The sequence below is a fragment of the Mus caroli genome, chromosome 13 (assembly GCF_900094665.2).
Source record: "Mus caroli chromosome 13, CAROLI_EIJ_v1.1, whole genome shotgun sequence".
Lineage (NCBI taxonomy): Eukaryota > Metazoa > Chordata > Mammalia > Rodentia > Muridae > Mus > Mus caroli.
In genome coordinates, this window is record NC_034582.1 from 86372776 (window position 1) to 86399825 (window position 27050).

At 45.7% G+C, this 27050-nt stretch overlaps 1 protein-coding gene across 1 annotated transcript in view; it reads left to right on the forward strand.

Moving 5' to 3' along the window:
- Nucleotides 1-229: 229 nt before the first annotated feature.
- Serinc5 (serine incorporator 5) overlaps nt 230-27050 on the forward strand; it is a 96121-nt gene continuing 69300 nt past the window's right edge. The window contains exon 1 of the mRNA XM_021180315.1: nt 230-426. Within this exon, the coding sequence (XP_021035974.1) occupies nt 400-426 (27 nt within the window). The 5' untranslated portion in view covers nt 230-399. The remainder of the gene's footprint in view (nt 427-27050) is intronic.

Here is a 27050-nt window from a genome sequence, read left to right on the forward strand (position 1 = left end):
GGAGGAGCGCCGCGAAACCCGGCGGGTCGGTAAAACCCTAGGGCTTGTGAAGACCGCATTCCCTTGGTCTAACTCCGGCGGAAGTGCCAGAGAGGAAGAAGCCCACTGTGCTGCCCGGAAAGGGGCGGGGTCACGGCCACTGGCGGGGCGACTCAGGGGGCGGGGCCTAGGATATGGGCGGAACCTATAGTCGGGGCGGTCTCAGGGCGGAGCCTGTGGGGCGGGGCTTGGCGGGGGTTGTTTTCGGGCCAGGGTACGGGTCTCTCAGCTGGGCTGCTGAGCACGGGGATCGGAAGCTAGACGAGCTTCTTCAGTTGCGCGCTCGCGGACCAAGCCGAGAGGGCCCGAGTGACGGGCGCAGCGGGCAGCGTCCCCGAGGCGAGGTCGTCGGCCGCGGCGATGTCTGCCCGGTGCTGTGCTGGCCAGGTGAGCGAGGCGGGCTGCCGCGCGGGTTATCAGAACACCAGACACGCGGACACCGACGCGAGCCAAGCTCGAGTTCTGGAAACCCTGTGGGCGGGAAGGGACGCGGGGAAGCCCGAGAGGCAACCCCAGCGACCTCGGTGTTCGGCCTCCGGGATTCCGGGCTGGCAGGGCGAGCGGGTCTGGAGCTGAGGATCCCATCGGTTCCCAGGACGTGTCACCTCCGGTCGAAGCCTCGAGGAGTGGCTCTGAGCTCCGTAGCTCTCCTGCCACTGCACTGCCTGTGGGATAAATCCAGGAAAAACGTGGGGTTGGACAAGATCTCTGTTTCTGTACTCCGAGCACAACTGGTCAGTCCGAGCAGGGCGGCCGCGTTTGCCATCTCCAGGTCTAGAACATAGGGCTCTGTATTCACGAGAACGTCTGGATATCCGATTTGCAAACTCCGGGCCACAAGTCTGGGCACAGGGAAGGCTCAGCCCTGCTTCATGGGTTTACCGACCGGACCCTACCCAACCCTGACTGGGCACGAGCCTTCGCTCCCTTCTTTGCAACTCATCTTGCTGGAACCTGTTTTGTAATCTTGCCAGTTAAATTCACGATATGCAAGACATAGGAGGCTCGTAACTGGAGAGAATTATTAGGTTTTAGCCCTTTAATGCTAATTTCCCTTCTTTCTGCAGGGTTAGAAAAACAACAGCGAACTAGGTAAAGCCATCTGGATGTCTTTCTCCCATGTTGTCTTTTTGTTAGGTTTTAAGGGGTTATAAAAAACAAAAACAAAACCTCGAATCTGATCGCGGTGGGTGGGCATTCAGGTGCAGGACTGGTCTTGTTTACTTTGAACGTCAGGACAATGGGGGCCAGCTGTACGTGCTGTAGGGGGTTAAGCTGTGTCTCTGGACCCATCAGGTTTAGTGGCCTATAGTCTGTCCTGTCCTCTTTGAGGTGGCCTTGTGGAGTCATCTTGGTTTCTGATGTATGTCAAGCTGGCATTTTCAGAAACGAGGAAAGTGAGGCTTTTTGATTTGAGTAAAATGATGCCCGTCCCCTCAATGTCTGGAAAGGAAGGACGAAGGAATATGACCCATTCAGGCTTTTTAGACCAAGAGGGGCAGAAAAGATTGTTTTCAGAAAATTGCAAATATATTCATTCTCTCTCTCTCTCTCTCTCTCTCTCTCTCTCTCTCTCTCTCTCTCTTTGCTGGTTCCTGTAAGTTCTAGGCAAGTGCTCTTTGAGCAACACCTCCAAGTCCATTTTTCTGGTTGTTTTGTGATACTCTTCAATTTGATGCAACCCTTTTCATTGTATAGTAATTGCATGTATTTGGGGCTATCTGCCCTTCTCTCTTGGAAGCCCCTTGAAGATCTTTCCTGACAGGTGCTTGATTTCAGGTTCTGAGAATTTATTGTCAGTACTTAAGTGAGTTTTAAGAAATATTGGTATGAGTGATATTTTGCCAGGATGTATGACTTGTTTCTAAAATCCCCCTCTTAGGACTTTGGAAAGAACCAAGTCCTGGCCATTCCCCACAGAATCATAACTTCTGTTTCTCAGGGTTGCTGAAGGTCTCACTGTGGTAGGTTTCAGTGCAGTGAGCAGCACTCACGCCATGGTTTTATATCGCTATGTGAGGGCGTGAGCTTTAGCTAAATGTTAGAATGCTTGCCCAGCATGCATTTAGCTGGATTCAGCCACTAGTACAAAATGAACCCCTCAAACCTCATACTGTCACCAGAAGCTGAGTCTCTCAGTTGTATCCATATTGTTTTCCAAGCACCTGCTAAATGCTAGGAGGAGGATGTATTGTAGGAAGCCAAACATCTCTGCTGGCAATGATCTGTGTGTGTACACAATTGTAAGGATATCCCATAAGCATGTAAACAACAATAGATCCAGTTCCAGGAGTCTTGTAACAAGGCTGGGTAGTAAAACAGCCTTGGGAAGGTTGGGTGAGACGGTTGTCTGAGAAAATGCCTCTAGAATGGAGATATAATGGAGAGAGTACAGAGGCCAGACTTAGAGTAGGTGAGAGAACTTGCCGGGCCAGATATGACTGGAGATTGTAATCCCACACAATGAGTCATACCCTTGGTGAGTGCAAGAGTCACTGGACCTGACTGGAGCTGAAATATGGTAATTGCAGTAAGCAGGGAGAGCACTGGGCATAACTCCTGTGTTCCCACTGGGAACCAGGGCATCTTGGTCAGGAGTTTTACATAGACCACTTTAGAGAGACTTGCCATCACTTGTGTAGTTGGTGCATTCCTGAGTGAGCTCAGTTTGAGGCGGCTGCTGCTGCTTCTGCTGCTGCTGCTGCTGCTTCTTCTTCTTCTTCTTCTTCTTCTTCCTCCTCCTCCTCTTCCTCTTCCTCCTCCTCTTCCTCCTTCTTCTTTTTTTTTTTCCGAGACAGGGTTTCTCTGTATAGCCCTGGCTGTCCTGGAACTCACTTTGTAGACCAGGCTGGCCTCGAACTCAGAAATCAGCCTGCCTCTGCCTCCCAAGTGCTGGGATTAAAGGTGTGTGCCACCACCTCCTGGCTGAGATAGCTTCTTTATATATCACAGGTTCCAGGATGACTAAGGAGAAGTTCTCCAGGTTGGAGTTGAGATTACAGTGAGCAAATAGATCACCTATAATATCGAGGTTTTTGCAGTTTCATATGGTTACTTATGGTCTTGTGGAGGGCCTTGAATGAGACAATCAAAAATATAACTTGAAGAGATGTTAGCCATTCTGCAGCTTTACAAGCACAGGTGCTAGGCCCTGTTTCTGCCACGTACCTAACAGTAGTTGTCATCCTGTGGGTCGGGACCCAGCGGGGACCTGGTGGGGGGTGGGGACGGGTTGAACGACCCTTTTACAGTTGTTGCCGACCACCTGAAAACAGATGTATTTACCTTACAATTCATAACAGTAGCCAGATTACAGTTATGAAGTAGCGATAAAAAGAATTTCATGGTTGGGGGTCACCACAGCATGAGGAGCTGTATATAGGGTCCCAGTGCTGATCTTACAGATCCTCACTGGAGTTTGGGTCTTAGTCTGATGGCTTCGAGAGGAACATAGTGAGCAAGGGTGAGCTGTAGGCGGACTTGGACTCAGAAGATTGCTTTGGGAACTGTGAAGGCTAGACTGTCAGGGAGAAGGAAGGTGACCTAAGGAAACGGTCCAAGTAGTCAGGAGCTGTTCATTTCGTAAGTACGTCTTTTCGTTTCTTAAAAACCAGGTTTTGCTACGTAGGCAAGGCTGGCCCAAAGCTTGTAATTCTGCTTTATCCCGCTAAGGGCAAAGATTAAAGGTCTGCACTATCTGATGCACCGCTCACAAGGTGGCCTGCGTTGTTGTTTGTTTGTTTTTTTTGGTTTTTGTTTCCTCATTTAACTTGGCTGGCTTCAAACTCTGTGAAGCAGAGACTGGCTAGCCTTACATACCTGATTCTTCTTCTCCCTCTACTTCTGTGTGCTATTATGCCTGGCTACAGTCAGCATCTGTCTATCTATATTTACATCTTTATCTATTTATATCTATATCTCTATGTATTTAATTTTGTTTTTATGTGTATGTGTGTCAGTGTACCATGTGCCTGTCTGGTGCCCTCACAAGCCAGAAGAGGGTGGCAGTTCTTCCAGGGCTGGATCCAGGGTGACCCCTCTGCAGCCCCCACTTCCTTACAAGCTCAGGTGCTGGGTCCTATTCCTTTGTGGCTCTTAAATCCCTGGGCGTGTTTACAGAGGGTTGTAAACTGCCCTGTGGGTACTAGGACTCAAATCCGGGTCCTCTGCAAGAGTAGGCAATGCTGTCAGTAGAGGGGCCTTTTCTCTAGCCCCGACTGTGAGTATTGCTTCTTTGTGAGTCTTACTTCTTTGTATGTGCTGTGTTTGAGGCTCTGCTGTGAACACACGTCCCTTGCTGATGGAGCTTGCATTCTGGCAGCCTGTGTGTAGTCCAGGGAAGAGAGAGCATGCTACCTTCAGTGAGGCTTTAGCTGCAGGAGTGGGTACAGTGGGTATCATGGACTTTGTCTATAGTGGTAAAAATGAATTAGAAATGGGTGTGGAGAAGGGAACAGGACTTGGATATGTTTGTTTTGTTTTTTTGAGATAGGGTCTCTCTGTAGAACAGGGTGACTTTGAACTCATAGAGATCTGCTTGCCTCTGCCCCCTGAGTGCTGAAATTAAAGGTGTTGGTGTTTGTGTGCATAGGTGGGTAGTGCCCTGTCATGAGGTGAAATAGGAGGTTAGCATTTGACAAGGAAACCATAGTTTTCTCTTGCCTTTCTATGACTCTTGAAATGCCTGTTATTAAATCCAGTGAGATTGCAGAGTATTAGGATTTGAATTGAGTTTAAGTCAAAAGAGCTTGAAGATTGCAGGTAAACGTTTTGGATTTGGGCAAGCAGGTAGGTATGCCTCTGAAAAAATTACTTCTCTGTCTTCAGTATTCCTTATCTGTAGAATGGGTGTGGTGATGCTTAGATTATTATGAGGATTACATGTGGCACTAGGATGGATATGTATATATATATATATATATGTATGTATATGTATATATACATATACACACATACATACATATATGTATATATGTGTATATATGTATGTGTGTATATATACATATATATGCATATACATACACACATATATGTAATATATATGCAATGTATATGCGATATATATGATATACATATATATGTATATGTATATATGTATATGTATAATATATGTGTGTGTGTGTGTATATATATATATATATATATATATATCCCTTCCAAGACAATTTGAGAGTAAGAGTTGTCAGGGCCTCCTGCAGGCAAGTATAAGCATTCGTGATAATTGTGGTGGTGGTGGTGGTGGTGGTGGTGGTGATGATGATGATAAAAATCTACTTCAGTGCCCAGTATGTTGTCTGTTTTATAAGTATATCATCATTCTGGACCACAGCCCTGTCTACCACAGGTGAGGCAACTAAACTGTAAAAAACTGAACCAATAGACTGATGTATCCAGACCTTCAATACTGGCCCTCCAGGTTTCGGTTGGCTTCCTTCTCTGCTTGGCGCTTGTTCCTTGTTTTCCTTATTAGTACACAGCACACATATGCGACTGCTCTGGATGGACGTAGACAGTTCTGAGCATTCAGCGATGGGGCTTTTCTGGGAGATGTTGGCTGCCATCAGGAAAGGGGGAGTGGCATTTAGTTTCTTCCTTCTTATCTGGTCCAAGTTACAAACACCACATTAGAGACTTAAGCTCTGCCAAATACACAAACGTTTGCTGGTCTTGCAGCTTTTCCTGAAGCCCTGGGTAGCTCAGCTCTTTGCTTTTTTTTTGTTTTTGTTTTTGTTTTTTTTTTTTTTTTTTGATTTTTTGAAACAGGGTTTCTCTGTATAGCCCTGGCTGTCTTAGAATTCACTTACTTTGTAGACCAGGCTGGCCTTGAACTCAGAAATCCGCCTGCCTCTGCCTCCCAAGTGCTGGGATTAAAGGCGTGCGCCACCATCGCCCGGCACTTTGCCCTCTTTTGATGCTGTAGCGTGCATAGTGCATGAAAAGTTCTCTGGGGCAGAAGTGAGCACCTTCTAGTAGGGAGAACTTCACTAACTTCTGGATGGGCTGAGGCAGCCACACTAGCGGGCTTCGTGGACAGATCCAGTCTGTGACTGCCATTGACAAAGTAAGGACTCAGCCATCTCTGCAGCGGTGTCCCACAAGAACAGAGGTGCCCAGATGTTTACAGGCAGGTCTAGACATCTTCTGTCTATTTCCCTCCATCTCCCTCTCTTCTTTCCCTTCTCTCTTTCTTCCTTTTTTCTTGAGACGAGATCTAATGTAACCCACACTAGCTTTCATCTTGAGGGTGACCCTGACCTTCTAGATCTTTCTGTCTCTGTCTCTCCAGTGGTGGGACTGCAGGGTGTGGCACAGCACCTAGTTTATGGGTTTGTTTGTTTGTTTGTTTTGAGACACATCTCATCATGTAATTTTGACTGACCTGAGCCTCAGACTCAGAGTTTGGCTTTGCTACCTGAGTACTGGGATTAAAGGCCTGTGTTACCATGCCTGGCAAGATCTTATTTCTTGATCATTGAAGTTTTCCTTAACAAAAACCCACCTCTAATGTCTATTATGTTAATTAACAAAGCCTTTAATGCTACCAGGGATTACCTTCCATTGTTAAAGTTTAAAAGCCACCACCACCACCATCAACAACAACAACAACAACAACAACACAATGGCACATATGCTAAAGCATGATATTCTGTTTGCCAAGTATTAGGTAAAGACCTGAGCTGCTTCCATTTTGTGCAGCATGAGCTGCCTGCTTGCTTTTTATGGCAACTTGCTATGCAGCTCTGGCGGGCCCAGGTTGTCCTCCTGTCTCAGCCTCCCAAGTGCTGAACTACAGGTATGGCCTGGCCAGTCGGCCTCTTACAGAGGGGAGTAGGAAGGGAGTGGGGTGGTGAGTGGTGGTGGTCCAAGTCCAGTTTAGGGAGGAAAGATTTATAAAAGGTGGTGATGTGTCTGAGTCAGTTCTGCCTGTTAGCTGGCTCTGATCAGAGCCTGTCCACCCTCAGAGCTGCAGCCCCAGTTATGTTGCTGGTATTGTAAAATAGTGGGCTTCAGATCTGCGAGAAAGCCACTACTGCACCAGTGTCCCAGACTTGTACTGTCTATGGAGGGTTGGTTCTTCTCTAAAGATTGCCAAAATTTGCAGACATTCAAGGCCCTCATAAAAACATTCTGTTTGTAGAATAAGAAGCATAAACCCCCTCACTTCAACACTTAGACTAACTCCTCCGGTCCTAGTGACTTGTGACACCTGATACAAACTTTTAGAGTGGCCAGTCTCGAGCAACACAGATGGTGCTCCAGCATCTATTACCTAACAAGATGGTGAAATGCCAAGCTAAGTCCCCACAGGAACAGTGCATGAGATAAGAACATGTAACTTCCCTCACATAACCTAATATCCATCACCTCCAGGGCATGAGTCTCTCCTTGCAAAGTATTTTACAATATATTTTTAATTATTATTTCTGTATGGTGTGTGTGTGTGTGGAGGGGCATGCCTGCCACAGTGATGCATATGGAAAAGCTTTGCGGAGTAGGCTTTCTATTTTCGCCTCTGTGTTAGAAGGGTTATTGAAGTCACATTGTCAGGCTTGTGTGGCAAGCATAGTTACCCAATGAGCCATGCTCTGGCCATATTTTTAAGGATTTATTGATTGACTGTTGCATGTGTGCACACATGCATGTGCTTGAGTATTAGTGTTAGTTTGTTTGCTCTGATACAGGGTTTCTCTGTGTAGCCCTGGCTATCCTGGGACTCATTCTGTAGACCAGGTTGGCCTTGAATTCAGAGATCTGTCTGTCTCTGTCTTCTGAGTGCTGGGACCATGCTCAGCTCTGATAAATTGTCTGTTAACTCCGTGCCTTCAGCTCATCATTGCCAGCAGATTTTACATGTGATCTTTGCACATGCTTCCAAGTACATCTAACTATCTCTAGTTCACTCATGCTTGAGACCATGCTGGTATTGTTATATTGTTACATTGTTTAGCGGAGAGAGATGGCTCAACAGATAAGAGCACAGCGTTAGCTCTCCTGGAGGACTCAGGTTCAGTTTCCAGCACCTACTTGGCATCCCACAAACATCTATAACTCCAGTTCCAGGGAACTTGACAGCATCACACAGACATAAATGCAGGCCAAACATGGACATACATAAAATAAATTATTAAAAAAAGAAAACAGCAAGTCCATGTTGAGTAGAGAGGGAATTTTATCTTGCTTTGTTTGTTTGTTTGTTTGTTTTTGGAGACAGGATTTCTTTGTGTGGGCTGGCTGTCCTGGAACTCTGTGTAGACCAGGCTGGTTTCGAACTTGCAGAGATCCTCCTGCCTCTGCCTCCTGAGTGCCAGGACCAAGTTTACACCATGACTGCTTGGCAATTGTTGAGATTTTGAAGCCTGAACCAGGGCTTTGCACATGCGAGGCAAATACATAACTGCTGTGCTATATCCCTCACTGGTAATGTTTGTGAGACAGGATCTCACTGTAGACCAAGCTGGCCTTAACCTCACCACCTTCCTGCCTCAGCCTCCTCTGTGCTTGGGGTGCCTCTGCACCTGGCTCCAGATGTTGATTGAACCTACAGATGCAGAAACTGAAAAAAAAAAAAAAAAAAAAAGGCGAGGCCTCTCTTGTGTTTGTGTTTCTCAGGGGCAGGAGGAGGCTTGGAGTCTCTTAGTAAATGCTGTCCAGAAGGGGAATGTTAGCTACAGAAGACAGAGGTTGCTTTTCCACACAGGAAGCTTCGTTGTGTGTGGCCTGAGTTTGGCTCAAGTCATAGGTAGGTGTCCAGGATCTTGCGGTTTGGTTGTTTCTTTTGGTGTGCTGATGGGTCTGTTCTCTGGCATCTTCTGAGTCATGGGTAACTGGAACCCATGCAGGAGGCTTGTTATAGCTATTAAGTGGTCTTTAGGGAAGTGATGGACCACCTTGGGGTTGTAGACAGCCCATGATGATGTACTTAAAAAGTAAATTACAGCTCTGGGGAGGTGACTTAGGAGTGGTGGCTGAACTGGCAGCTAGCTCAAAACTGCCTGTAACTGCAGCTTTGGTGCCCTCCTCTGGCCTCTGTGAATACATGCACACACATACACACACACGAATATGCATACACATGTACAGAGAGACACACATACAAATAAAAAATGTCCATTACATACCATGAAGTATTGATGACCCCTGAGAAGATCCTCCATGCTCCTCTAGGAAACCTAAGTACCTACTGTCAAGACACAGGCAGCTAGATAAATACTTTCTCAGTGTTGGCTTCTTGCAGTGTTCTTGCAGACTCTGGGCTTAGATCTGTCTCCACCACCTGGCATTTGTTATCTAGTGCACTAGAAGTGAGTCTTGGCTAGTACAGTGTGGCATCTCGTGTGCAGAGCATGCACCTAGATGAATACCTTGATGAGGGTTACAAAGCCCTTGTCCTCCTGGGCTTTGGTGAGTCCTCATCATGTCAGATGCTCCCACCCTTGCTCGGAAGGAATCCAGGCACAGATTTATTCTATTCAAGACTCCAACTGTGTGGCAGTATTGTGAAACAGTGAGGAAAAGAAAAAAATTCCTTATTGTTACCCAGAGAGAACCATGTTTTGATATTTAATACATCCTGTCATTTTTGTTTAATATGTGTGATTTTACAAAACTGGGTCATTTCAATCATTTTCAGTCTTTAACTTTGAGCTTTACCTTCATATATACATAGATATATACACACATATATATGTATGTATATGTATATTCATAATCATATTTATTGTTTTTTTTCTGTTTTTTTTTGTTTTTTGTTTTTTTCAAGACAGTTTCTCTGTGTAGCCCTGGCTGTCCTAGCACTCACTCTGTAGACCAGGCTGGCCTCGAACTCAGAAATCTACCTGCCTCTGCCTCCTGAGTGCTGAGATTAAAGGTGTGCGCCACCAACGCCCGGCCATAATCATATTTATTGATACACCCCCACACACATCCCCACACCCATCCCCACACCCACTCACACCAGTGTCCCAATGAGTCAACTCACTGTTCTGACATTTTTCCTGTCTTATTGTGCCTAGTGTTGTTTTGGCTACATTAAATTTGAGTCCTGTAATTATCACTAGCATGGGGCACTTTTAGTTTTCTAGACATATACATTTTTTAGCATACAAAATGCAGGCAGAATACAGTGGATGCCTATATACTGTCTCAACCATGCTGCTAGGCAGTGTCCTATTGATGGAGCTGTCGGCTAGTCTAGCTCACAATGAGCCAGATACTGATAACGGAATGGTGGCCAGGCAGTTTCTTAGCAGGGTTCAGCCACATTCCAGTGTTGAAGAGATAAGTCTCCACCCCTTTCTTCCCTTGAGTTTCATGATAGCTGACCTGGGCTAGCTGACAAACGGCTAAAGGCTGGGTCTTTGCTGGCAGAGCAGAGTGCAAAGAGTGCTCGGGGAGGCTGGGGAGCTACTACTATAGAGGAAATGGAAAACAGGTTCTGACTAATCTCTGAACTAAAGAGATAAAGTCACACCCCTACCCCAGTGCTTGCTCCCTGACTGGAGTTTTCCATGTAAACATTGACAGTAGATTTCCCATAGACGGTATCAGGCAGTGAGTAGACTATGAGTCGCATCAACCTCACTCAGTACTTGCCCAAGTGTTTTAATATAATCATCCTTAAAATCCTCAGTAGAGGCAAGACAGTGATTCTGATGGCATGGCTACTTGTAGTCTGAGCTGTGTAAGACAGACAGACAGACAGACAGACAGACAGACAGACAGACAGACACACACACACACACACACACACACACACACACACACACGGTAGCCCTGGTTGGCCTATGTTGTCAGTTTGAATAAGAATGGTCCCCATAGGCTTATATATTTGAATGCTAAGTCAACAGGGAGTGGCACTATTTGAAAAGATTAGAAGGATTAGGAGGTGTGGCCTTGTTGGAGTAGGCGTGGCTTTGTTGGAGGAAGTGTGTCACTGGGGGTGGGCTTTGAGGTTTCAGAAGCCCAAGCCAGGCCCAATGTTGTCTCAGGATGTAGTTCTCAGCGATTGCTTAGTGCCACGCATGCCACCATACTCTTAGCCATGATGACAGTGGACCAAGTCTCTGAGACTGTAAGCAAGCCGCCAGTTAAATGCTTTCTTTCCTAAGAGTTGCCATGATCATGATGTCTCTTCACTGCTGTAGAACAGTAACTAAGATAGCCTGTTACTTGCTGTTAGCTCAGACTGGCTATGGACTTGTAGCAATCCTCCTGGCTCTCCTTTTTAGTGCTGGGATGACAAATTCTTTTCCCTCTCAGACAGGATCTTACCTGTAGCTGAGGCTGGCCTGGAACTGTGTATTTGCAGAGTGGCTGGCCTTGAACTCACTGTAGTCTTCTTGCTTCAGCTTCTCAAATCCTGGAATTACAGGTGTTCACCCCTATAGTAAGAAGGGCGGGCGCTGTGCTGTCACCCCAGGGCACACAGCTGTGCTGGTAAGTTTTCATTTCATATTGTGGTTTGTCAGTGGAGTTCAGTGTTATGATTGAGTGTTGAGAGCAGTATTATTGGTCAAATTACCAAACTAGGCCACTGTAATTGTCCTCAAATACTAGGCTTTCTGAGTGATCAGAAGGGACCCTCTGCAGCCCTAGTAAAAGAGCATTGTAAAACCTTACCTACAGCGTCTAGTTTATATATTAACAATTATTTTATTTTCTTATGAATGATAATTTTAGACTATTTTTATAGTATAACCTGCAAATCAGGGTTTGATTTGCAGGTTATACTGTACGTGTAGGAAATTCAATTCCTGGTTTGATCTGCTTATGTAAACCATCTGTCAGGTTCTTAAGGGAGGAGGCTTTTGCTCTAGATCTTTCTTCGGTCGTTTGCCTTGAGATTAAAGTTGCTGAAGTGTTTGGAAAGCAGCTGCTGTGGAAAAACTTAGTTGGACTGGGCTTGTATCACAGAGTAAGTTTTGAAGCGCTGTGGTTTGAAGTCATGTTCCAGTAGGAAGAAGTGACTAGATAGCATTCTTTGCTCCTCACGAAACCGTGTCTAGTCAAGAGAGAAGTAGGACAAGCGCATATACAACCTCGAGCCGTGTTTATGAGAAGACGAGGAGCCGAAGAAAAACTGGACTTCTGTTTACACAACATTTTTATAGACTTGACTAATTGCATTTTGAAACAAAGCTTGTAGAGTCTTAGTGGAATTCTCCCCAGCTTTTTGTTCTTGGACTCTGTTGTACTTTAATGGAGGGCTAGCTCTCCCAGTTGGCTCTGATCTTGGTTCACAGGAACCAAGGAGGAATTTGGTCTTTTGTTCCTGACTTCATGCTCTGATGTACAGTGGTGTGCCCAGAAACAACGGCAGTGCTTTGTAACCATAGTAATGAAACTTGTCTGACTTGGATTCTGTATCCATGGCTTTGCTAGTGTTGTGTAAGGACCCTGGAGCACTTTTGACTTAACTCCATTGCCTTGCTGTTTTTGTTTTAGAGCTGACAGAATCCTTAAAGCAGTTTGTCTGCTGGAGTATCTTCACTGGCTATCCAGGATAATATACATGAAAGGCTTATCAGCTTAGCCACTTAGCCACAACTTGTGAATCAGTGCTTAGCTTCTTAGGGTGACATCCCTCCTAAGGTGGCCTTCTTCGCAGCTCATGGAGGGTTACACACCTCAGCTTTGGAGCCTTTGCTCTCTGGGAAAGGAGAGATAGATGGGCTTGTATAGGGTGTTCAGAGTAGAGGGCTCTGATGGGACCGTGCAGAGTAAAACAGTCTACATGAGTGGGCTGGGGGGATTCCATGTGGCCCTGAAGTTGTACACACAGCTATGTCTGTACTCTGAACATGTTTCCCATAAGAAAGTCTATACTTTTTGCTTTGTCTTAGCTTTGTCCAAGAATATTTTACCCAAAAAAATAAAAAGAGAGGGAGAAGGAGAGGGAGAGGGTGTGAGGGCTCATGAGATGGCTCACAAACCAGGTGACCTGAGTTCATTTCCTGGGACCTATCTGGTTGGAGGAGAGAACTGACTCCTGCAAGTTGTCCTGGAACCTCCGCATGCGTATTGCTTCCCCACTCCTATACACATAAAAGCCTACACATCTCATTGAGCACTGTACTGTTAGAGCAGCCGATACGAAGCTGTGGAGTATCATGTTGGAGTTTACACTTTTCATGATCAAATTTATTTTTATGTACTTATCTACCATGAAACTCAAAAACTAGCCAAACAGTCCAGGCTGTCCTGGAACTCACTCTGTAGCCTAGGTTGGCCTCAGATTTACAACCCTATTGCCTTAGTGTTATTAGGCCTCTATGCCAAAAACAGATAACGTGGTAGATTCTACCATGTTTTTAATGAATTCTACAGTGGTAGAATTCATTAAAAATAAATGCACACAGTAAGTCAGTTTCTTTGACTGCAGTTTATGGAGTAGTCCTGTTTAGACCATTGGGCCTGCCTGCCTGCCCCAGGACCTCCTACAGCAGAGGCCACAATGGGAAGTGGATATTTGTTACCATTCACATATTCACTGTCAAGTTTCTAATGAGGAGTCTGGGAAATGCAGCAGAATTTGACAGATTCTTCAGCATTGGGAAACAGAATTGGCCACGGAGGGGCACGTGGGGGCTGGAATGTAGAGGTCATGAGCTAAGAGCATACACGGATAGGATGCTAGCGCATAGTTGCATGTGGGGGAAGAGGCACTGCAGGAGGCAGGTACTGAGGGGTGAAGATAGGGAGGTGGGAAGCGCCGAGTATTACCCTGTCTGAGAGCAAAGCCTGCTGATTTTTCTCCTGTCTTCTGAATATTTGCCCTCCTCTAGGGTCTGAGGAGATGGATCTGTAGTAAAGAACGCTCACTCTTCCAAAGGTCCTGGTTCCCTGCACTGCATCAGCTGCCTATGGCTGCCTGTAACTCCAGCCCCGGGAGATCTGTGGCCTCTTGTGCCTGCACACAAAGACAAGTGCCCCACCCATCTTTTTTTCATTAAAGGAATCTCTTCTATTAGTTTATGGTTCTAAATGTGAGGTTGCTTTATGTATGTGTATCATGTGTGCATGTGTGTGTGTAATTTGGAGAACAACCTGCTAGCTTTGTTTTTCTTTTTCCTCTGTGTGGATTCCAAGGATTGAACAGAGATGGCACATGCAAGAGATCGGTATAATGAACTTTAGTTGTTGGTCAGGGGCCAGGGTCTAGCTGATTGAAGCCTGGTCTCTTAAATTGGTCCTAAATGTAGATTTAAAAATTGCTTTCTTTAGGTTTTGGTTTTATTCCTACAAGCAGCTTTTGTAAGATGGTTAGGAGGAGCCAGGCAGCTACTTCCCAGGCAGCTAGAACACAAGTGCCAATTTTTCACATTCCCAGGCTCCTTCATTTTAACCTTGTTTCACTGCCTGGATCTGGCTGACTGTGAGCACTGTCACCAGTAGACCAGGTTCAGCCATTCCTCCAGAAGCAAAAACAGCAAAAGAAATTAATGCTGGAGGAGGAAAGCAATCTACTGAGAGAGCCACAGTAGATTGGGAAGGATGCTGGGATCCAGCCACTACCTTCCTGCCTTTGAGAAGCTACTAAAGAGCTCTAGGGTCCTGTGAGGAGGAGGCAGAAGAGCCCAGGGGCAGCAGGCATAGTCAAGCACTCTTGCTCTGATTGTAGTCGCTTGGTTATGAGTTCAGTACAGACTACCCCAGTGCTGGCTGCTGTCACCAGTAAACTCAGTTCCCATTGCTGGAGGTTGATCTGGGTTCAATTGCGAGACCCCACCTCAATGAATAACGTGAAAGATGACCATGGCAGATAACTGACGTCAGCTTCCATCCTCCACCCACGGGCTCACACACAGGCACACACACTGCCACACAGGCAGGCACACACACTGCACACATGCACACATGCCACACACACACCCTTTAGCATATATTTAGTAGCATTAACTTAATAAAATAAACATCTATCTCACTGTTTCCTTTTAGACAGTGTATTATAAAGTGTCATAAGTAGTGTCTCTTACTCTAGGCTTAGAGCCTCAGCGATAGTGGTGGTGCATCAGACAAGATGCACAGTGTGTTGTGCACTCATACAATGAATGCAGAACCCAGCAAGGCAAGCCACAGCCTCATGGGGCAAAATCCACATGGGGCACACTTATCACCTTCTCACTAACACATTTTTATTTTTTTAATTTTTATTTTTTTTAAATTTTTAATATTTTTTATTACATATTTTCCTCAATTATATTTCCAATGCTATCCCAAAAGTCTCCCATACCCCCCCACTTCCCTACCCACCCATTCCCCACATTTTTAAAAAAAGAAAGCTTGAGGTTGAAGAGATGGCTCAGCAGTTGAAAGCATTGTCTGCTTTTCCACAGGACCTGGTTTCAATTCTGAGGACCCACATGGTGGCTCACAGTCATGTGCAACCTTGGTCCCAGCAGGTCTGACACCCTCTTTTAGTGTCCGTGTGCACCAAGCATGCAAGTGGTAAACAGCTATACATGCAGGAAGAAGTATATCTATACACATAAAATAATTATTTTTAAAAAGGAACCCGGTAGAAATAGTGTTAACCATTTTACAAATCAAAGGTTGCTAAGAATACCTAAGACTATGGTAAATTTGTCACTTCACTTTGAAAAAAAACTTTGTGTGCTTGTAGAAGTAGGTGTTGTGAAGTTACAGCCTTGGGTTGCTGTGGAGTTGGGGGTGGAAGATGGGAGGGACACCTGCCATTGGATGGAGGCTGGTACCCAGGTCTGCTCTGGTGTGATTCAGCACCATTTGAATTGTGTGCATCTTGACTATGATTGTACAGCTGATGTCTGGCATCTCACAGAGAAAACTGCACTTCCTGTTGAGTTCTAATAATCCCTAACACATAAACCCTGTTGGAACGTGGTGAGCTTTCAAAGTAAGTATAGAATGAAAAGCCTAGAGGCTCTGGACTTGCAGGCTTTCTTCTGTTGAGATGTGAGGTCTGGACTAGGCAGGGAGCCCTGGACATCCAGCTTTTTAGGGATGTTCTCAAGTCACACTTCTGTTCAGCTGTGAGGTCTGGGGTTGCTCCAGAAGGCTCCTTTGGAGCTACTCCCAGAAAGTTGGTGCTGGAAGGATCTGGCCCTCTGACCCTGCTGTGTGCTGCTTTCTTTTACTGTCCTAAGCAAACAGCTCCAGAGGGCAGATTCTCCAGTCTGGGTCAGCTTTTCTTTATTGCCAGTGACCTCTGGCTCAATCCTTCTTTCTGCTAGCTGGCCAGAACTGAAAAACTTAGCTGTGTCCTGCAGAAGGACACAGTCATTATCATATAATAGTCATAAGGGGGGTGATGTGCTCTTGTCAGTGTAAAAATACAGCTTTCCTCTTAAAGAGAATAAGAGACAGTTTATTCTGGACTCATTCTGAGTGACCATGGCCTGGGATGTAGGTTACCCTATGGGGTGGTTTGAATGAGAATGGCCCCCATAGATTCATGTGTTTGAATGTCAGGTCACCAGTTAGTGGAGCTGTTTGGGAAGGACCTAGTTGGAAGAGGTATGACCTTATTAAAGGAGGCATGTCACTGGGGTGGGCTTTGAGATTTCAAATGTCCATGTCAGTGCAGTCTTTCCCTCCCTGCCTGCAGCATGAGCATCCTGTAAGCTTTCAATTACTGCTTCAGGGCCATGCTAGTTGTCTGCCTGCCATCAGGTTCCCTACCATGATCAATGGACTAACCCTCTGAAGGTGTAAGCAAGCCCCCAGTTAGATGCCTTCTTTAGAAGGAACCGTGTTCATAGTATCTCTTCTTAGCAATGGAAGAGTAACTCAGACACTACAAGTTCCTTATTGCGTCATGGGAGCAGTTTCATAGCTTTATAGAAGAAAGTCATAAATTAAGAAGGTGGTTACAGCAAGATGGAGGGAGCTTTTCTTTAGACCTCAGATGTTATCTGATGACATTTTTAGCTTTTGGGGTGTGGACGTTGGCGCTCTGCTAAATTAATATATTTAAAAGGTTTTTCTCTGTTAATCACCAGATGTTAGTTCAGATTGGACACAGAGGTGGATGAGCAGTGGCTGTTGGGAGCTAAAATTACCCAAGATGAAGTAATTTGGCCTCTGGACCTGTGATGTTCCAGCCTCTCTACATCATTGCAGTTGTAAACAGTCTTTGTAAACCCAGCTTCTTTCCAGGAGTTTTCCTTCATAGTCTCCAACTCTTAAGTCACAACAACCCCCCCTCCCCCCAATTTGGCTGTTAGTCCTGCTGTCTGAGCAGTTTCAGTGTCCACCTGATCCACAGACAAAGTCAGGACACACCGAAGGGGGGTTGTGCTCTGGGCTGAGAGGCTACTCTCAGGAGCCCGTTAGTGCTCAGGTCCCGGTGGGAGTGCTACCTGAGCCTCCAGGTGCTGAGTTCTGACTGTTGATGGAGACAGTCTGGGAGGCCACAAGGTCTTCTGGAGCCAGAAAGATGTGGACCCTTCCCTAGTAACTAAGGCTCTCAGCAGGGCCTCCTTGAAGGGCAGCATTGCTGGGCGGGCAGCTTGCTCCCCTCCTGCAATGCTCCAGTGTCCAGCATAAAGTGCACAGTATATCTTGAGAATCAGTGGCTGGGTATCGGGCTTTTTTCAAAGCAACCCAGCAAAGCTCGTGGCTACAGATTTTAAACATAATTGTGGGTTAAATCTTGAATTGACTTTTTTTTTTTCATGCTGTATTTTTCTGTAATAAATGTGGCTTACACTTTTTGTCTTCAAACTGTCCTAAACTGCCTTTTAAACTCCTAAGAAGTTGCTTATTTTGTTATTGTTCCATAAACTTCTACCCTGTGTGTGGATCACAAGATTTAACAGAAAACAGTCTTTAAAAATACTTCCGTACCCTGAGATGTACTTTGGGAAAGTTGCAGGTTGCTGAGTAAGAAAAATTGGGCCACTTCAGCAGCGTTGGGTAACCAATGAGGAGCTTTATGCAAATCATTTTACCCAACAGCGGCTTCTGGCTGGAGGCTTTGAAAAGCATGAGGCAGTAAATTATTTCCTTATGGTGATGGGGGTGGAGGCTGGGTAAGGGCTGCTGCTCATGGACGTTTCTTGCAAGCAAGTGATCCAATGGACTGGTTTCAAACCATGCTTACTGCAGGGGTGATGTGGCAGAAAGTAGGCTCTTGAGAGGCACATGGCTGCTCCCCAGTCCTTCTGTGTGGCTCTAGCATGTCCCCAAGGGGAAAAACTCCTTCTTTTCCTCTGTTCTTCCAATCCCTTGCCTTTTCTTTTCCTTTTTCTTAGTCTTTGGGAGAATGAAAATTAGTAACTTGCATACAAAATCTAGACCTCCTCATGAAAAATTATCTATTTTTAAGGTAGATGTCATTGTTCAGTCCTGTAATCCCAGTACTCAGGAGGCAGAGTCAGAAAGAAGAGGATTTCTACAAGTTCACACAGTTTGGTTATACTCAGTGAGTTCTAGCTAACCAGGGCTATATAGCCAGGTGTCCCAGTAAACCCCAAGGCAACAGAAGCCAACAACAGCACACCACAGAGCACCCACACAAAGGCTGAAAGACCAAGGTCCTAACTGGTTTCAAGAGCAGTCCTACATATACAACATATACATATACATTTACATGTACATATACATATACGTCCGCCTCCCCTTTGAGATATGTAACATGTAATATCTGTATATAATACATAACATGATGTATTGTAGATAGTCTGGTAGATACTGATAAGAGACATTAAAGAAAAGCCATGAGGTCACTTTATGAACTGAGATACCAGAGAGGCGCTTCATCAGCCAGGGCCTGGCTGGGGGAGGGGTGCTGACTTTTTGGCTGGGGCGGATCTGCCTGCCTTTCTTTCTTCCAAAAAATTTTATGTGTATAAATGTTTTGCCTGTATGTGCATCAGGTACATGTCCTGAAGATCAAAAGAAAGTTTTGTGATCCTCTGAAACTGGACTTGTGAGCCCCCAGGTAGATTCTGGGAATTGAATCTAGATCCTCTACAAGAGCCACGAGAGCTTTAAACCTTGGAGCCACCTCTCCATTCTGTGCAGTTCTTTCTTAGGAAGGCGGTGCATGCCTCGCTGCTGTTTACAATGCTTGTTCATTATTCTGTGTGGACCACTGTCTCACCTTTTCTCCAGGCTTGGGGGATATAGTGCTCAGGTAAAGGGCATAGGCCTTATTGATCTCTTCTTACAGCTCGGATCTGTAGAACAGTCTTGCCCTACTTCTAGTATATAAAAGCTATAAAATTAAAGGACATAAATAAGCAAGGTGGATTCAAACCTTGACTTACTTATGTGTCTAAGAATACAAGGTCGTGCCTTAGAGGCAGCTTGCTAAACCTGAAGGACATTATGTTCAACAAAACAAGCCAGTTACAGAAGGACAAATATCGTATGACTCCATTCAGACAAAGTACCTGAAGTAGTTAAGACACAAAACAACAGAAAGAGGGGTTCTAAAGGTTATGTATGGGGCAGGAAGCAAAAGGAGGAGCCTATGTTGAGTTAGAAGAGTTTAGGGCTACTACGTGTGTGTCCTAAAGATCATGAGAATGTCCTTAATGCTGATGAACTGTAAGCATAAATATGGCTACGGTGGCACACTCAGTGTTTTCACATAAATGAGGTGAATTTGGGGGTACAGAGAGGAAGAGATGGGTAAGGACAATGTTGAGTGAGATCCTTGTCCTCCTTGGGGGAAAGGAATTGAAGAACAGACCACTGTGAACCCATGTGTACCTGGCTGTCTTATGTTCATTTCCAGTATGTGTTTGTGTGCACTGGAACATTTCTGGGAGGTGTTTGGCAGCAGTGGTCACTGCAGAGGATCGTGAGGAAGTCGGAGGGTAGGCAGTCGTGTCTGGACATTAGGTTGTCATTTGACAGTTTGCTATGCTGTCTAGGTTCATCTTGCTATTTAAAATTTTCAAATCTTATTTCGGCAAAGCTACATGGGTAAAATTGGTATCTTGCATCATTGCATTTCTCAGGGTTGCTTTGATTTTGAAACTGATATTGAAATCCCTGTCCTTGGCGAGTCAGAGAGTATAGGAGGAGGTGGTGCATGAAGCGTTTAGAAAGGGGGGGTGACCATAACAGAGCTAACCCACTTCTGTTCAGGACAGAAACACAGATGTCTGGCTGAACATCTGGTACAACTATGTGCTGGTACTTATTTTTATCTGCATGCCCACAATTTACATATGTAAATGGAGGTTTTTTTTTTTTTTTTTGAAGTTCTGAGGTGTAAATAGAACTATAGAAAAGGAGTGTACCACCCATAGCAGTGGATGTTAAGATGATAACTCAGCTGTCAGATCTCCTTGTCTGGATTCTAGCTGGGCTGTGGGTTGTTATCAAGTATCACTCCCAGGGCTATTTTGGTGCAGGATGAAAAAACAGACTTGGGAGCTGCAGCGCCAAGACTCAGCCATTTCGACGTGTGCTCTTAAGAAAACTGAATGTTGAGAGACCTGTAAAGCACATAAAACACTTTATGTAAACTTTATAAAGCATTTTACAGCAGCTTATGACTTCAGGAACATGAAGCCCTTTCAGCCCCCACAGTGTTAAGAATTTGCCTTTGGGGGCACTTTGTTCTGCTTAAACTAACAGGTGCTCAGTAACACTCCTTATTCTTAAAGTGGAATTGGACAAATGCCTAACTTCCACTTCTCTCTTGAGCAGAAGATCCAACCAAATAGCTTAAGAAGCTTTTGTTATTGTATTGGTGGTGGTGGTGGTGGAAGTGTGTGCGTGCATGTGTGAATCCTGTGTGTGGGAGAGAGTGCAGGTGTGCATGCGCTAAGGTGCACGTGTGCAGGTTGGAGAACTGCATCTGACACTCAGGCCTAGTCCCATTGCTCGCAGCGGCTTTCCTTTCTTCAGTGTGTTGACAAGGTTAACCTGCTGCAAGTGATCAGCTTTTTTACCTTGAAAAAATAGTATTGCTGTTGCTGTTTTTGTTTGTTTGTTTGTTTGTTTTGAGACAAAGGCTTACAATGTAGCCTTAGAACTTGCTATGATCTCTCTCTCTCTCTCTCTCTCTCTCTCTCTCTCTCTCTCTCTGTGTGTCTGTCTGTCTGTCTGTCTGTATTTGCATGTAGTAGTTGGTTTTTGTCAACCAGTGACAAACCCAGACATCTAGGAAAGAGAATCTTAACCTTCAGATTGCCTGTAGGCAAGTCTTTGGGCCATTTTCCCATTTTCTTGATTAATGATGGGGGGGGGGCAGCTCACTGTGGGCTTTGGTCCTGGAGTGACCGACATAAGCCATGAGATTAAGTCAGTAAGCATGCAGCTTACACTGCTTTAGTTCTTACCTCCAGGCTTCTGCCCTGACTTTCTTTAATGATGGAGTGAGTGTAACCAGAGAGAGCTGTAAGTTGAAATAAGCCCCAGCTTCCCCAAGTTGCTTTTGGTGATGGTGTTTGATCCCAGCCACAGAAAACCAACTAGGGTATTACATGTGGCTTTGTGTACATGCAGGTGCCCATGAAGGCCAGAGATGTAAGATCTCCCAGAGCTTGAGTTGTTACAGGTGCTTGGGTACCTTCTGACGTAGGGACCTAACGTGGGTGCCTTGCGGGAGCAGTAAGCACTCTTAAGTGCTGGTCTTTCTGAGACGGTTGACTCACCTGAGTTAAATGTTCATGGAACTTTGGTTGTAACTGGCACAGGCCTGTATAGGTTCTGATGGAGACCTGAGATGTGGTTCTGTTTACACACAACCACAGCATATCCTGTGGCATTTGGGACTGGGGCATTCTGTCTTGTCAGTAAGATTGCCCTGAGACAGACATCATCAGAAGCACAAATCCCACGCCATAAGGATCATCTTCAGGCACTAGTAACTTTACTGGAAAGTAAATTTTGATCGGGTTTAAAAAAATAATAATTGATTTCTTTTTTCAAAATGTGGTTCTTGGCCTGGAGGGAAAAGGCCAGTCAATAAAGTATTTGTTTTGTAAGCATGAGACCCAATTCCAGTCTAGAAGTCACCTAAAAAAGAAAAAGCCAGGCATGATGGCTCATGCATGCAATCCCAGGGCTTGTCAGGCAGCTAGGGTTCCCTGGCTAGCCAGACAAGACTATGTGGCCAGATGCTAAGGGATCTTGTAACAAACAAACAAAAACAAAACAAAAAAAAGGATGCTACCTGAGGAATAACATCTTTACCCTCATGGACCCCCCCCCCCCCCCCGCAAAGGAGAAACGAGAAGGCAGCTTGCAGAATGCAAAAGGGAATAGTTTGTTCTTCCTTCTGGGGCCCAGATACAATGTTTGAGACCCTCAGAGGAAGCCCATCTTTGCTTTCCCATTCCCCAGGGATCTCCTTAAGCACTGGAAGGAGCTGGCTACCAGGTGCCTCCCGAGCAAGTGCCACCAATGAGCTGAGTTTGAGGAAATGAGAAATGGCATCTCAGGACATCTGAGCCTCGACTATGATGCTCTGTAGCTTCCTTGTCAAGAGCCCTGAGATCAGTGCCAGGCAATTGGGAAACACTGCCTTGAATGATGTCACTGTCACTGTTCACTACAGGCTGAGTGTGAGCTCTTCACTACAGGCTGAGTGAGTGTGAGCTCTTCACTACAGGCTGAGTGTGAGCTCTTTGCTTTCTGATTCTGACTTCCCTGCTGTGGTACCCTGGACCCTCCAGCTGGGGAGCATAATAAACCAACCCTCTCTCACTCCCTCCCTCCCTTCCTCCCTCCCTCCCTCCTCCCTCCCTCCTCCCTTTCTCTCTCTTTCTTATTTTTTACACTCCATATTTTATTCCCCCCACCTTTCCTTTCTTAAGTTGCTGTTGTGAGGTCATTTACATGCAGAGTAACTGACACCATGTGTGGGCAGCTCTTGGTGACTGCTCCATGCTAGGGGAGGCTCCCCAGCTGTGCAGGGTCGAGGGGAGAACTCAGGAGAGCTACTTGCTTCTGTCCTCCAGGTTTTCTCTTAGGGGTAAACAGACTCTCTTCTACCCTGTATCTTCCACTTACTTTGTATTTCCCTGACTTTTTTCAAAACCACCATATATTCTGATTTTTGTTGGTATTTAAAAGGTAGCAGATACACGTGTACACATTTTCAGGTAACACTCTGTCATTTGTGAGGAATATTTGAGAGTATCTGTGCTGTGGGCTGTGCTCGTCAGCTTAACAAGTACCCAAGATAACTTAGAAAGGGGGAGGATTGGTTTTTCTCCTGGCTGCAGAGTCAGCCCACCGTCACTCGCTCACTGGCTTTGGGCCCGCACTGGCATGGTGCATCATGGAGGAACACATAGTAAGGAGATGGCTCCTCTCATGTGACCATACAGTAAAGAAACACACGGAGGAGGTTGGGGGTCCCAAAATCCCCTTCAGAAGCACCCACCCCATAGCATTCTTTCCACAGACCCCAGCCTAAAGGTTCTGCTTCCCTTCTAGCCCATCGTCTGCTGATGCCTTTGCTCCATTCAGTGAATCCGCTCCAAGAACTGAGGGCCCTATTTGACGCCATGCAATTCCCATTACTTCAGGGCATTTGAAGAATGTGTTTCTGAGCTGTATGACAGTGGCAGTGTCTGCAGAGCAAGCTTCTGCGCTGGCCCTCTGAGGGCAGCTGAGGAAGGCGAGTGTCCCTGTGCTGCTGCGCTCTGCCTGCCTCATGTGCATGCAGTCACTGCCTGCAAGAGCTCCTTGACCATGGATTTTTGGGACAGGTGGAAGAGCGTCAAAACAGTGTATTCTAGGTATCCCAGAGATCTGGTGAGGGAAAACTGACTTGTGGAGCCAAATGGACCTTGGGGTCAGAGATCAGGATTTTAGTCATTCCTAAAGTGATTTCTGTTGACCCGTCAGTGACTCAGGTTCTGAAAGTGGTGATTGTGATTCAGTATAGAGTTCCTATTAAGATTTAGTGAAGGTCCTTTAACAGGTACGATGGGGTGGGGTGGGGGTGGGGTGACATGGGGCTTGATAATGGGCGAATGGATGATCAAGAATGGAGGGTACTTTGATTCACCCACACACATGTACGTACATATGTATGTTTGTATGTATGTATGAATATAGTGAATGCTAGGTAGAGAGTTTCTGTAGTTCAGATCTTCACCTGTTTCTGGCCATGTTGACAGCTGTACTTTCAACTCATTCTGGATGCTTGAAGGTTTCAGGAATTCGCTGTGTGGAGGTTCATTTTGGTTTATTTCACCAGAGCATCAACTCTGCGAGTCTTAATCTCAGGGTGTTACTCTATGCAAAGCATGTTGCTGGTACTGTGTCCAGTGAGAAAGAATTAGATATGACCTTAGCAATCTGATTATCTGTTCTCCCAAATCCCAAGTGTATTTGTTTACAAAAAAGTAAGCTAAATACCATAGAAATCCCAGTTTCCCATTTGTGCTGTGTTCTTTCTGCTTGCCATCTGCCCATATATAATTGGGAGCAGGTGGTGAAGGCTTAAGGAAAATTTATGGATTAAGAAATAAAAAGTTAAGCCCTCTTTCTCTGTCTCTGTGTGTGCCTGTCTGTCTGAGTCTGTGTGTCTGTCTGTCTCTGTCTCTGTCTCTGTCTCTGTCTCTCTCTCTCTCTCTCTCTCTCTCTCTCTCTGTGTTTGTGTGTGTGTGTGTTTTGAAAGGTAAGGTCTGTTACTATTCAGGTGTGGTGAGATCAGCAGACCAGAGAACTACATTGCAAAAATACTTGTTATAGTTGCAGAGAGGAAAGGGATAAGGGGCATTGCTCAGCTACATGGGGAACCACAGAGACAGGCTGGACTTGGCCCTTTGTTGTGGCTTCCTTGAGAAAGGCCCAGGCCCGAGTGTGTGTGGGATGAGGTGGGCAGGGCAATCTCAGAGGGCTCTGTGTGGTTAGTGTGGCTCAGAACCTAGGGTAATTGGTCGTGATTTCTTCTGGAGTATAAGAGGGAGGAAGGATGGATTAGAGAGAAGGCTTTTGCCTGACTGAGCTGAAGTTGTCTGTCAGGGAAATAGCTTTCTTTTTCTAGTCACTGCATAGCTCTGGATGGAGCAACCCCTTCTGGGTCAGCCAGACCTCAGATACCTGGGCATTAGAAATGTCGGAAATCTGTTCTTGTCTATTAGGAGGCAACCACAATCGTTTCGGCCGCAGTCCGCTTGGGGTGGCGTGTGAAGCACAGTGGTCTGAGGAGTTGAGAGAGAGAAATACAGGTGAGGGACAGAGAGGCTGTGCTGTGGGGATTGACTCCAGCATAGAAATACAGGTGAGGGACAGAGAGGCCCTGCTGTGGGGATTGACTCCAGCATAGAAATACAGGTGAGGGAAAGAGAGGCCCTGCTGTGGGAATTGGCTCCAGCATAGAAATACAGGTGAGGGACAGAGAGGCCCTGCTGTGGGAATTGGCTCCAGCATGCTTCCATTTTGCTCTCAATGGAATTGAGTGCTACAAATCCTTAAGTGTCTCTGCAGGCACCAGTCTTGCTCTTGCTGATGGGAAGTGCAGCAAAGCGTCATCTGTCTGCTAGAAGTCATCTCAAAAGAGTGGCCAGTCGCTCAGCTGGTGTGATTCTTTCTTCTTCCGGGGGACGGCATGGTAGGACGTTCCTCGTGGCAGAGCAGCGTCTGTTCACAGCAGTGCAGAGGGTGAGGATTGGACTGTTTTTATCAAAGCTACCATTGAAACTCACTTTAGGGGACTTTTCTTCTGATAATTGTTGATTTTGCTAAAGTTGTTCTTTAATTCATACTAATAGAAATATTTTATAACTAAAACAGTCATTTTATGTGGAGTGTAGCAAACTAAATTGACTTTAATATTTTTCTGGATTATAAATTTTTATTCTTTGAATTTTTACCAACATTTTGCATATTCATCTAATTAAAAAATATATGTAGGCAGACTAGGGGTGTTGCTCAGTGGTCGATTGTTTTCTTTAGCTTGGCAGAGCTTTGGACTCTATCCCCAGTACTGCAAGATAAACACCCACCAACCAACCAAAACGGAAACAATTAAGCAAGCCCTAGGAGATAAAACTTATAAAATTTAAGCTCAATGTTAGGAACCTGGAAAGCTAGGATGTGACAGAGAGACAGAGGTCACTGACAGCCCTCAACCCTGGATGGTGTTTTATCTTTCCCACAGATGTGTCTGTTAGCATCTGTTTGCACTAAAGACTTCCTAAGATTAAACCCTAGTCTGTCCTGATCATCCTGTTACCCAGAAGTTGTGATTGGTCTCCCTGGAGACTTGTCTGCTGTGTTCACCACCACCGACTGGGCCTTTGAAAAAATATCTGGGAACACTGGCTGTCAGGCATGTGATTTAATCACAGACTGGATCTAAATCTGCACCAGCTATTGCCTGATTTCTGTGTTCAGTGTGGGAACATCTCAAGGTACGGGTTCCAGGTAAGGGTCTGTGGGTTAGGATGGAACCTAGAAACTCACAGGGTGCCTGCGATGCCAGCCCAGGAGCCATGCTGGGAATGTAAAAGGCTAAGGTGCCCCTGTCTCCTGCTGCTTTTGTTCTGCTCCAGCTGTTGTGCAATGGTGGCTGGCCTCTCTTTCACCAAGACTGCTCAAGCTGATACCAACTGTGCCAGGGACGTATCCTCTCTGCCACTCAGGCTTTGCCCTGCTTACTCCAATAGCCTAATCCGCTTCCAGTCCAACCCCCTCCTGTTAACACCAAATCAGGAGCTCTGCTTTGTCAGTAACTGTATTCTGTTGCCTTCACCCCACCAGCTTCAGGAAGCTCAGGTCTAGTGTTACCTGCTCCTCTCCAGAGGCGTTGTTGCTCAGTCATCTTGACCAAATCTGGCCCTCTCCTGGGGCATCCCTGAAAAGCAACACCTTGGGTTCTGAAGGAAGCATGAGTGAGACAGGTACAGAGTCTTCAAAGGCATCCTTGTCCAGTCCTCATTCATTCCATCAGATGACTGCCGGAATACTGGGTTTGACTTGGCAAATAACAGTAATTAAGATTCATTTCCTGAACTGCCTCCCCCTTGGGCCTGTTTACCTCCCGGCCCAATTAACAGCTCCACATTGTATGTTCCTCCTGGCTTTGAGGTCTGTGCATTTGACTTTGA